The 11,440-nt window shown below is 43.5% G+C and overlaps 1 protein-coding gene across 3 annotated transcripts; it reads right to left on the bottom strand.

Moving 5' to 3' along the window:
* Window positions 1-2,138: 2,138 nt before the first annotated feature.
* LOC125535787 (endo-1,4-beta-xylanase 1) lies at window positions 2,139-8,501 on the bottom strand. 3 transcript variants are annotated; one of them, XM_048698862.2, is made up of 9 exons: window positions 8,347-8,501; window positions 6,623-6,984; window positions 6,396-6,537; window positions 5,647-6,011; window positions 5,401-5,560; window positions 4,725-5,062; window positions 4,326-4,503; window positions 3,597-4,130; window positions 2,139-3,396 (listed from the first exon to the last, which is right to left on the bottom strand). In XM_048698862.2, exons 2-9 carry the CDS (start codon window positions 6,946-6,948, stop codon window positions 2,281-2,283), a joined length of 3,159 nt encoding a protein of 1,052 aa, XP_048554819.2. In that variant the 5' UTR covers window positions 6,949-6,984; window positions 8,347-8,501; the 3' UTR covers window positions 2,139-2,280. The 3 variants fall into 3 exon arrangements, with proteins under 3 accessions (XP_048554819.2, XP_087399348.1, XP_048554818.2); XM_087543222.1 differs by lacking the exon at window positions 8,347-8,501 and adding an exon at window positions 7,917-7,938; XM_048698861.2 differs by lacking the exon at window positions 8,347-8,501 and adding an exon at window positions 7,679-7,910.
* Between the last annotated feature and the right edge of the window lie 2,939 nt (window positions 8,502-11,440).

Raw genomic sequence — 11,440 nt, 5'->3', positions numbered from 1 at the left:
GCAGAGATTGTGACAGAGCTCAATCCTGAATTTTGCAGAGCACCTCACTCTTCCCTTCGTCAATCCTGATTTTTTCTGTTTCATACTAGATTCCTTGATTTACATAGATCTTTAGGAATCCAATAGAGTGAACATATAAAGAGCTAGTAACTAACAGTTCTAAAATCATACGGTTGTACAATCCGTAGTACTCCCTCTGTCCGATGGATGTATCTAGCACTAACTTGGTGCTAGATACATCCATTTGAGGGACAAGCTTTTTGGGACAGAGGGAGTACAATACAATTTGGCTTAGCATGGCAGCAAAATTTGGGCATACTCTCTTCCCTCGGTAAATCTTGAAGTTTATCCTTTCATCTTGGATTGCCTGATTTACAAAGATTTTGAGGGATCCAATAGAGTTAATACATAGAGAAAGAGCTACTCATGAAACAGTGGTAAAGTCATTCCAATGTACATGAATATAGCTTAGTTATATGCTGGAAACTGAACATGCCACTATTGCAAACCACCTCATTAGCTGAGGGCGATGAAAACCATAGCACAATGGAACCTAAAGTTAAAATTTGGCCTACCATGGCAGCAAAAAAACATAAGGCGACTGAGATTCATGCCAAAAAAAATGCAAGAACTCATCCATTTGCCCCACTAATTCGGTGTGATAACTGAACTAGAGAGTACTGCGTGTTTTACTATGCCGTTTTTTACTTGTGAAATTAATTCCATTTTTTTTCTCCCAATGATTATTGTGACAATTCATATTTTGCACATAACGCGGAGGAGGTGGACCAAATGCAGAACCTCGCGGGCGCTATTGGGCCGGTCATGTAGGACGATCCTTCTGATTTTGGGAAGGTTCCCTTCGGGTTTTTTCTCTTTACCGTTTTCTTTCCTTTTCCTTTTTCTCTATTGGGTTTCTTTCTCGTTTTTATTTTAATTTTTAATTTTCTGTTTGTGTTTATATTATTTATATTTTTTATTCGTTAATATAAATTTATGGATACATTTTGGAATTCAGGGACATACTTTAAATTCGTGAACATTTTTTATAATTTGTGGAAATTTTAATATTCATGAATATTTTTTCATATTCACGAATAATTTTAAAATTCACAAGTATTTGAATCACCGAACATTAAATAATACCATCTCAAAAAATTCCTGGACATTTTTTATAATTCTTGTATTTTCATATTCATGAACTTTTCCAAATTTCCAAATATTATTTAAATTCGTTGTAAATTATTAAATTTGTGAAAAAAATCAAAATTCAAAAAAATGTACTCCCTCCGTTCCTAAATATTTGTCTTTCTAGACATTTCAACAAGTGACTACATATGAAGCAAAATGAGTGAATCTACACTCAAAAATATGTCTACATACATCCGTATGTTGTAACCATTTGAAATGTCTAGAAAGACAAATATTTAGGAACGGAGGGAGTAATTCCTTAATATCGTTGGAAAAATTCAAAGTGTTTCAATAAAAAACAGATGAAGTTAGAAATTTTGGCTGAAAAAACAAACCGGGAAAATCGCCAATGCAATACACATGGTCCACAAACCTACGTGTTTGCTTGCAATCATATTTTTTATAAAAAAAGGAAAGTATTTAATAGAAAATTCTGGCAAATAAAAGGTCGGTTTATCAAAAATTGTCAACGTAATATACACACATCGCTACATGGGCCATGGCCGTGTCGATTCTGATACTGTTTTGCGGCCGACCAAACCCTTTACAGACAGGTCCACTTTGTGGGGAAAACTAAGCTTTCCTAGGCCTCTATTCCATGGGAGCTTAGTAATTTCTCAGTACTTGTAACTGAAGCTTTCCTAGGTCTTATTGTAAGATTGTCTAAAAAAAGGTCTATATTCTAATGGAGCTTAGTAATTGCAAGGATATACTGGAATTTAGCCCTGTTGATATATGGATTATTTCTGGACCAGTGTTGTCTTTGACTTGCATGATCAAATCCAATGAATCTCATGCACCACCACTTTCTTAAAACCGATTGATTATTTTAGCGCTATTTGTCCATATCCCTTATGATATACTGTACACAACTAGAAAAAAAATATGTGAAATTATAAAATTAAGCGTTTTTTTCCTCTTATGATGTTCCAACGCACGGGTCCATAAGCTAGAGACATGGTAGAAGGAACTTTTTTTTTCTCCCGTTACAACATATATAAGGTAAACTGTGAACATATGGCATGAAACCGAAAAATCTCAGTACAGTGCACACTGCTGGAGTGTAGAAAGTACTTCATATGATACAAGCTAAATGTTCAAGGTAACCACCTGCACAGGGTTCTCCTTGTCAACAACAAATGATCGAGTCACCTTCCCCGAGGGCGTCGCTACCTCTACAGTGTATGACCCATGGTAGCCTCTGAATTTGAACTCCCCATGGTGATCGATGTCACCATCAGTTTTGGTCAACCACTCCTGCTTCAGAGCAAGGTACCTTTTGCCGGTCTCGTTGATTGTTCCATCAGCATCGACCAGGTGAGCATGATTCCGAAACATGAACGTCTCCCAGAACCCCCAGAGGACCACCCCCTCCACAGCGGCATGGGCGAAGCATTCACGGAGGCACACCTCGAGATCATCCGCTCGGATGTGTTCGTTCTCCGCCGAGACATCCAGTTCAGTGATCCAAATAGGGAGACCCAGTATCGCTAGCTTATCTAGAGAATCACAGATGATATCTCCCACTGGATGGCTGATATGACCTTGCACGCCGATCCCACCAACTGGGGCGCCCCGCTCTTGGAGATCGACAATCTGCTCCACAAACTTTTCTGGGGTGGATTTCGAATCGCATCCATCTTCGACGTTGTAGTCGTTGACAAAGAGGACTGCTGAAGGGTCAAGCTTATGGGCTTCCCTGAACATGTGAGCTCTGATATCCGTCCCAAGCCTATCTTGGTAAAAAGATCCATGAAGCATCTCGTTGTTAACATCATGATGTTTAAACTGGCCTTTGTACCTTGACAGTAGGCTCTGTAAACGACCTTGTACAGCAGCCATCAAGTGGTGTCCATGCAGTGATCGAAGCCATGGCTGCACTGAATCTTCCACTTCCCAGAATAAGCAGTGGCCACGAACTTGTTTGTTATGTTTCTGACAGAATTTAAGCAACTCGTCGGAGTCTTTATAATTTATCTTCCCTTGTTCCGCCTCTGTCCAGTACCACTTCAGTTCATTCTCAAATACAGCCCAATTAAAATTCTTCACAAAGAAATCAGCAAGATCCTCATTCTCAATGTTACTTCGGTTTATGCATGACCCAAATGCAAAACTGTTCTCAGTCTGTTGTATCCTGAGAGCTGAACCGAAAACATTCGCAGCATCTAATCCTTGGAACTTCAGAACAATATCACGCTTCCTTACCTAACAAAAGAATTCAGAAAATGAATTTAATAATTCTCAAGAACATCGCGGTTATAAGCAACCAATGGATGATGAGCAGGCGAAAGTTTTCAGTTTAACAATGATATTGGGCGAAAAAAGATATCTTAATATGCTTGTGTAGGCACGTCAAACTCAGATCCTAACATGAAAAACGTTGAAGGGAGTGGGGGGAGTTTCACCTTATCTGATTTGTCCTTAAGATACTCAAAACGTGCTTTCCTATCAACTGGATAAATTTGGAGACCCATGACTCGGATATCAACACCCGGAGGGGGACCCTGAACATATGCAATAACTTTAGATGGCTTCTTTTCAAGCTTGAATGCTCCTTTGATTTCATACCATTGATCCCCATCAGCTTCTATTTGCCCACCATTAACCCATTGGTCATCTACACCAAGACAAACATTGACATGGTGACGGCCATGTCCTCCAGAGCCAGCTCGTACCCAGGCAGAGACTCTGTAAGTAGTGTGTAGCTTTAACTTGTCTGTTATCACCTGAGAAGGGCCCATCCACACATCAGTGCGGTTTGTAGCAAGGATATAGCGACCACTTATATGTTTCTGATTAGAGGGGTCCTTCAGGATGGAAGATAGCATATGGGGTGATTCGGTATGGATACTCAATCGACATGAACCCATAGGACTCCACCCAGCAAGCCCGCGAGAGCAAGCGCTATTCTGCATGATATTAGCTCCATACAGAACATTCTGAAATACAAGCAAATCATTCCATTAGAAAAAAAGAATACTTGAGTTCGAAAGAAATGGCCAAAACTTTCTATCCAAACAATCATGATCCATTGAGAAATGTTTACCAACACAACTACTGTATACACACGAGTTGAGACATCTGAAGACACGCTCCTGGGGGACATAATTTAATTTAGTAATTAGCTTACAAACCTCAATTTTTGGGCGTGGAGCAGCATCAAGTTTTCTTGCAGGAGATAGAACAAGGCCATCTACAAGGATGTCAATTCCTGCTGGTGGCCCCTCTATAAAGAGGACAACTTTGGAGAAGGGAGCATGAAGGATAAACTTTCCTTTCAAATGTGTCCAGCGCTTATCAGAGGCCTGGTTTCTATGTTAATAACAGAAAAATCAGTAACCGGTAATATCTGTGACCCCTATAAGATAACATTTAGTGAACCAGTGATATATGTGACCCCTGTCAGATACCCCCTCAGCAAGTGCCATTTAGTAAACCAGTGATATCTATGACCATAGAAGATAACATTTTGTAACGGAATATAAGATAACATTGTCAAGAAAGCATGTAAATAATAAAATCAACATACTTACTTTGAAATGCATAGATATTGCTCACGGCCATATTCTTGTACCCACAAAGTAGCCCGAACTTCAGTCTCATTAGCACTGCCAAATATGCGAACAGGAGAACTAATCTCGTAAGAAACTTTTCTCTGCACTCTGCCTGTGATATCTTGCTGTATGCCATTCCAACTGTGAACCCGTCCAGTTGCTGAAGCAAAGTAGCTGCCATTTACGGGCTTTACATTCCCATATGCAGTGAACTCATGCCTGCAGATATTACATCCTCGTCCAGACCAATTGCTTAACCCTTCTGCAAACTGAGGATTCTTGATAATAGTCTCGACTCCACTTATTGATTTTACTTCCTTCAAATGAAAGAGTAACAGGTCAAAAGCATCGCAAGAAAAGAACATGATTCCATACCACACATACAAGAACATGAATATACGGATAGATGAGAATGAGTATGATTGCATATCCATGCTGAAAATTGCAAAAATTAATAGAAGAAGACTTGGTAAAATCGATCTTTTGCACCAAAAATATTAGAATGTAAAGACTATCAGAACTCCTCAATGCCTCAAGCATAACATGCAGTAAATTCTAGTTAAACTTTAACTCCTGAGGTAGCAGGTTATCAATTGAATTGTAACATGTGTTGTTCAGGAATGGGTAAAACAAATGCACATAGAAAAGCACTCACCTTTGGCTGCTTCTGTTCAGATCTAGCAATAGTAACAGAATCAATAATAAGATCCGCCCCAGCAGGAGGCCCTTCAAGGTAAAAAACCACGGATTTTGGCATATTTGTCAAAGAAAAAGAACCTTCCAACTTCTCCCACTTTTCTTTTGAGGCTAGTACTCTGCCACATCAGGTTCTACCACAAATTAGGGGTGGTGGTAACTGGTATGGTTAGAATATTGCTGTTAAAGAACTTCAAAACAGTACCTTCCAATAGGATTGTAGTGTGTTGATCCATCTGGATTTTGCAACCTCAGGGTTGCTTTGACTTCAGCTTTGCCATGGATATTCCCATCAACTCTAACACGCGCCGAAACTGCATATACTGTACCAGCAGATACTCTGTCTGTAATATCTTGTTCGAGACCTTGCCAGGGTTCAGTTCTCTTTGAAACAACAGCATAATTCTCTCCCGAGTCCCCTCTAATACCATCAAGGAAACCAGACCATTGTGATGCCACATACGCGTGGCAGCAGATAGGATGCCATGACTGAAGGCCGTCGGAAAAATCACAATTTAAAATGATATTTGCTGTTCCACCAATCAATGAAGAAGTCTTGCTCTCTGCTTTCTGCAGAAATTTGAACTAGTTAGGAAAATAAAGCACACATAATCTAATCGATTGGTAATACAGAAGTAGCTGGTGTTAAGAATAAAATATTAGCATACGGAATGTACAAACTATGGTGGCAATACTTGTAGTACATGTGCTGAACGGTTAAGCGAAATATATTGCAGTTGTAGGGTCTCATAAGTTAGTCATAGCAGACGATGTTGCTTCCTTTTCTATGGGCACCGAGAAATGTGGTCCCAACTGATTAACATGTTGCTAAATCAGAATTTAAGGCATGATTGCCATTATTCGTTAGCAATACAAGATTGGTTCACACTTCACACACAAGCATATAGAAGAGTTCCCGCAAAACAAAACATATACAAGAGTTGAAAAACATACCTTGCAGGAAATGGTAACTGAATCTATGAGCAAGTCTACACCAGCAGGGGGGCCTTCAAGATAAAACACCAAACGGCTTGGTATAGTTGTAAGCTCAAACGAACCTTCCAACTTCTCCCAGCATTCTTGTGAGGCCAAAATCCTGGTCAAACAATTTCCCTTGATAAACAAATGGTACTGATATAGCATCATATAAGGCAATAAATAGCACCTTCCAGTTGAAGTACCTTGCAATGGAATGGTAGTTGGTAGGAGACCCCTCTCCCTCAAGTTTTAGCGTGGCCTGGACTCCAACAGGCTCATGAAATTCCCCATGAACTCTAACATAGGCAGTAACAATATATTTGGTACCGGCACTAATGTTTTCTAAGACCTGCTCAAGCCCTTGCCAGGTCTGTGTGCGATGAGTAACCACAGCATATTTAGAGCCTGAATGTGGCTTTATACCATTATGGTAACCAGACCCTTCAACGGCAACAAACGCATGGCAGCCGTTCGAATGCCATAAACATAGATCTTCAGAAAAATCACCGTTTGGTAGAATGTTCTCCATGATAACTTTGTCAGAAGCGCTGTGATTCTCCTCTCCCTGCTCAACATTGCATAGTAATTAATTTTGGATGTGGCAAAATTCAATGTCATGAGCTATAACAGAGGAGCCTTGGCTAAGAATATAACATGCATGTACAATAGACAATACTTATTAAAAGAAAACTGTAACTTGTCAAACTAGATGAACCGAATTTGATCTAAAAATCTGGAAAAGATTGCACAAGAGAAGAAAGGAAGAACCACTCGTCCAAAGAAGCAATTTTTTCCTTTGTTTGCTTTGGACAAAGGTATATGTTGTCAACTATTTTGTGAATTCAGCCGGTGTTCATCACATGCGTCAGATTATAATTTGAAGCGCACTTTGGTGCCCCTCCGTGGTTCGAGAACAATTTCCTTTGAAACATATGCCTAAAGAGCCATCGAGAAGTGGTAGGAAATTCAGAAACAGCAAGGAGCATGTGGAATGAAGCGTTTGACTTGATAAGGTCTCCGGCAAATCAAGTGCAAAGAAGAGCAGAGGCGTGATTTGTAAGACTAGCGCCGTGCTCTCCAGTTCCTACCAGTGGCACCGAATCATCCTGAATCTTTGTTCAGTGGGCAATCAAATAGATGACCGATTGACCAAGGAGAAGAGTGTCAAACAATACTAAATTGGATACTAGTGTACTTCCCATCGCCCATAGCAAGAAACGAAGGCAGAATCTGTTACTGGTTACTAGTACTATCGATACCTTGGGCTGGGGAGGCGGTGGATCTGGGTTGGGCGGCGGCAAGACGGCGGCGCGGCCACCCCGGCGGGGGCGGCAGAGAAGCGAAAGCCACCCGCAGCGCCGCATCATATCATCTGCAAGCCCAGGCGGCTCGGCGACGGCGGGCGGGGCTACGGTTCCTACGGCGTCGGTGGGCGTGCTGTGCTGGCAGAAGGCAGGGGAGCGAAGCAAAGAAACGATACGAATGGAAGGACCCTACCTAACCACCACCAGGCGACAGCTTGGGCATGAAGCGAAAGGGAAGCATATAAGGACCGGACGGCAGCGCCACCGGCCGGCGCGTGTCCCTCCGTGTCCGGCGCGACGCGGAGGGAAGCTTGGGATGCCGAGGAATCGGATGGCTTGCTTGCGGAGTCCGCTTGCTTCCTCTGCGGCAATGGCTCCGGATGCCAAGGACTACGCGAATGGACACCGCCAGCCGTGTGGGGAAGAAGAAGAGGAAAGAAGCAATCTTGCCAGGAATCTCGGCTCGTCCACGGCTGCTCTGCGCTGCTCCTTGGAGGCATTGCGGCGAGCACCTCGCGGGCGCCGGCCTTGGGAAAGTCAAGCGCGCGCGGCGGAGCGGACAGATGCACGGCAGGAGCTCGAGTGGTGGTGAGATTGAACCTCTCGATCGAGATGTTTGTTACCTGTGCTGCGATGAGCGATGAACCAGATCGAGCGCCTTCTGCTCTGCGCTACCAAATGTGATGCCCGGAGCCGGAGCTAGAAAGATCGCTGGAAGAGCAAGGGGAAAGGTCACAGTTGACCGCGAACAACTAATTAGTGTCAAGGTTACAGATACTCTATCTCTATCGCTAGGAGTAGTAGACTTACAGCTGGGCCCCACCAGGACTCAGACACGCTTGACTTCCCTATCATTAATGGGAGGACACCGACGGGCCGCCATGTGTACAGACCCAGGACCTTCCACGTTCAGTCAGGAGATCCAACCGTGGGCAGCATGTCGACGGCTAGTGGAGAGGCGTCAGCGAGGGCAACTCGACCGCGCCGACGCATTTTGTCTGTATGCATCACTTTGGGTTGAAACAAATATAAACCGCGGTCCGTCGTGACAACGCAAACGGTTCATTCATGTCTCATTTTCGACATAAATTTGGGTTGAATTTATGTTTGCACGGACACGCACGAGGGCCGCCCTTGTCCTCTACTAGTCCACCACACAGTGACACATCCACCCCATATTCCCCTTCTCTCTCAAAAACTACCCCCCCCCCCCCCCCGCCATAGCCGACGCGCCAAAACCCTGGCGGCTTCACTTTTCCCGCCTCCACGAACGACGGAGTGGTCGGCAATCCCCGCACCATCCCTAGAAGCAGTCAAAGAAACTTTGCAAGGCATGATGACCCAAAAGAAGGGAAAAGAAGTGTACGCAAGAAAAGGAGGAGCAAACGAAGGCTTGCATCAAGATACAGAAAAAGAAGCTCGAGATGGAGGCGGACATACAAGCAAAGAAGCTCGGGATAGAGGCGGCCAATGCCAAGACCAAAGCAAAAAGTGACAGCGCTCGCTTTCATGGTGAAGGAGCAACATTGAATAAATGAACCAACAAGTTGAGCAAGAAGAAGCAAATTTTACTATTCCCTCGGTTGCCGCGCGCAATGGCTACCTAGCCTCCATCATATCAATGGCGGCACAAAACTTGATGACGGTGGTCTGGATGGCCTACCATCGATATAATAACGATCTCATATTGAGATGATGAATTATGTGCATGTCATATGGCACAATATGTTTTTGGGCGTGAAATGAATCATGCACGTGCTGCCAGAAGAGCCCCCTCCCCCCTATGCTCCTGCCTACGATATCCTCGGATACGGTCAACCATACATCGCACAACAACTCATCCTTCATGGTCGAGTACCCCGCCATCCTTTGTACTTTAAAAAACAACATGGCGTTCGAAAATAAGCTCAATGACATTTGACCGAACACCTACCAGGCATGGTGTCTGCCATGGACGACGTTGACAGGGGGTGGAGTGTACCTGCCTACGAACGGGTCCTAGGTGGACGCCGTCGAAAAAGGTGAGCGGGTGTGTCGGTGCTGGTTGGAGAGGGACAGTGGCCGCGACCGCGGAGGAGGGTGCATATGTAAAGTAAGGGGAGAGAAGGGGCATATTGGCAGAAAATGGGACCGTGAATGGGGATTTAGTGGGTCAGGGGTCTCAGAGTCCTACGTGACTGCTGAACGGACTCCCACAAAACCCTCCCACTCCCCCAACTTTGCTTCCACTTTGTGGGAGAAAGTGCGCCCGGACCGCTCGGCGGGTCGATACATGACCGCGTTGGATAGCACAACACATTTGGATCTCACGGTCAGGGTGTATGTGGGCGATTTGAGGGTCAGCGTTGGGGACATCCTTATATCCCATAAGTCATGCAAGAACCTAAGCCACCACGGTGATTTGAGCTTCTCGCCCGTTGGATCTACGACTTGATGTGATTCTGATCATTGGATCTGCCCCTGAGATGAGCTCAACCGTCGGATTAAATCCAGGATCGGAGGAATGAACAATTTGTTTGTTTGTTTTTCCACTTGGGGGTCGTCTCTCACTGACTATTTGGGCCAGGCGTTCGTGGGCAGCTGTCGTGGCTAGGGAGGCTCGCGGTGTTGGCCTTCCACGATGAAAACTCAGTGGCCCCGCATATGGTTTTGACGGCTCACCGAGGGCACTGAGGGCATTTTGCCATGAGGTATAAAGGCATAGAGTCCATAGGGTCTCTCCTCAATCAGATTGCTCTCTTCCTATTTCTGTGCGAGAGAGCAACCACCGCCCTCTCCCCTTCCATTTGTGCTCTCTTCTCTCTTACTCGCCCCCCTACCCTCGCACTGCCGCCCAATCGGCTGTCAGCCCGCCGGTTCCATCGCCCAGCAGCCATCCCCATGTCACCCTCATCTCGAGCCGCCGACATTTGGCATGCCGATGATCAGGAAAATGAAACCATCATGCAACACTTGAACTAGTCTTAGAGGCAAGACTAAGAATCTATTTTACTGGTTATTATTTCACACGTGCACACAAGTTTTCCTCATAGCCTCGTGGTTATTATAGACTCGATAACCATTACAGTTATAACATATAAAATAAACATTAATTACGAGCATGAAAATAAATAATAACATTTAATATTGTTTCTAGGGCATATTTGCAACAAATTAATGAGTTTACATGTCCGAATTGGAATCCCGATACACCAACCATGTTGGGCTGATAAAGGGGACTCGGTGGCTACAGTTGGGGGCAAAACAAGAGAGACAGAAGTACAACCAAAACAACCAGTCATATTTGGCGCGTAGGTCGCCAAATAGCGACCTGATGTGTATCCCTCCCATGCGCATGTTCTCTGTATGGCCGGTCCATAGAGGTTTTTTCCCCATTGGTTTTGGGAAGATTCTAGAACCTTCCCTGACTAGTTTTTCTTTCTTTTGTCTTATTCTTTTTGTCTTATGTTTTTCTTTTCTTTTCAATTTCAATTTTTGTTTTTTCTTTTTCTTTTTCTTTTTCAATCTTTCTTTTTTATTTTCTCTTTATTGTTCATTTTCTTTATTTTATTCCTTTTCCCTTTTTCATTCTGGGAACACCTTCCAAATTCATGGACATTTTCTGAAATCATGAATAATTTTTGAATTTCTGAACATTTATCAAATTTGTATCATTTTTCCTTTATCTTTATTTTTTCATTTTGTGAACAACTTTTGAATTCCTGAATATTTTTCAAA

Source organism: Triticum urartu, chromosome 2A, assembly GCF_056163025.1.
Source record: "Triticum urartu cultivar PI428250 chromosome 2A, HENAU_Tu73, whole genome shotgun sequence".
In the NCBI taxonomy this organism is placed as follows: Eukaryota; Viridiplantae; Streptophyta; class Magnoliopsida; order Poales; family Poaceae; genus Triticum; species Triticum urartu.
This window is presented reverse-complemented; position numbering and strand designations above follow the sequence as displayed.

What these genes read in the sequence shown, in the direction of transcription:
- LOC125535787 (XM_048698861.2), bottom strand. Translation starts at nt 7,786, where the DNA reads ATGATGCGGCGCTGCGGGTGGCTTTCGCTTCTCTGCCGCCCCCGCCGG. An exon ending in CTGAACAGAAGCAGCCAAAG is followed by an intron (nt 5,063 to 5,400) that starts GTGAGTGCTTTT and finishes TTTCATTTGAAG; the next exon opens with GAAGTAAAATCAATAAGTGG. An exon ending in TTAAGGACAAATCAGATAAG is followed by an intron (nt 3,397 to 3,596) that starts GTGAAACTCCCC and finishes TTCTTTTGTTAG; the next exon opens with GTAAGGAAGCGTGATATTGT.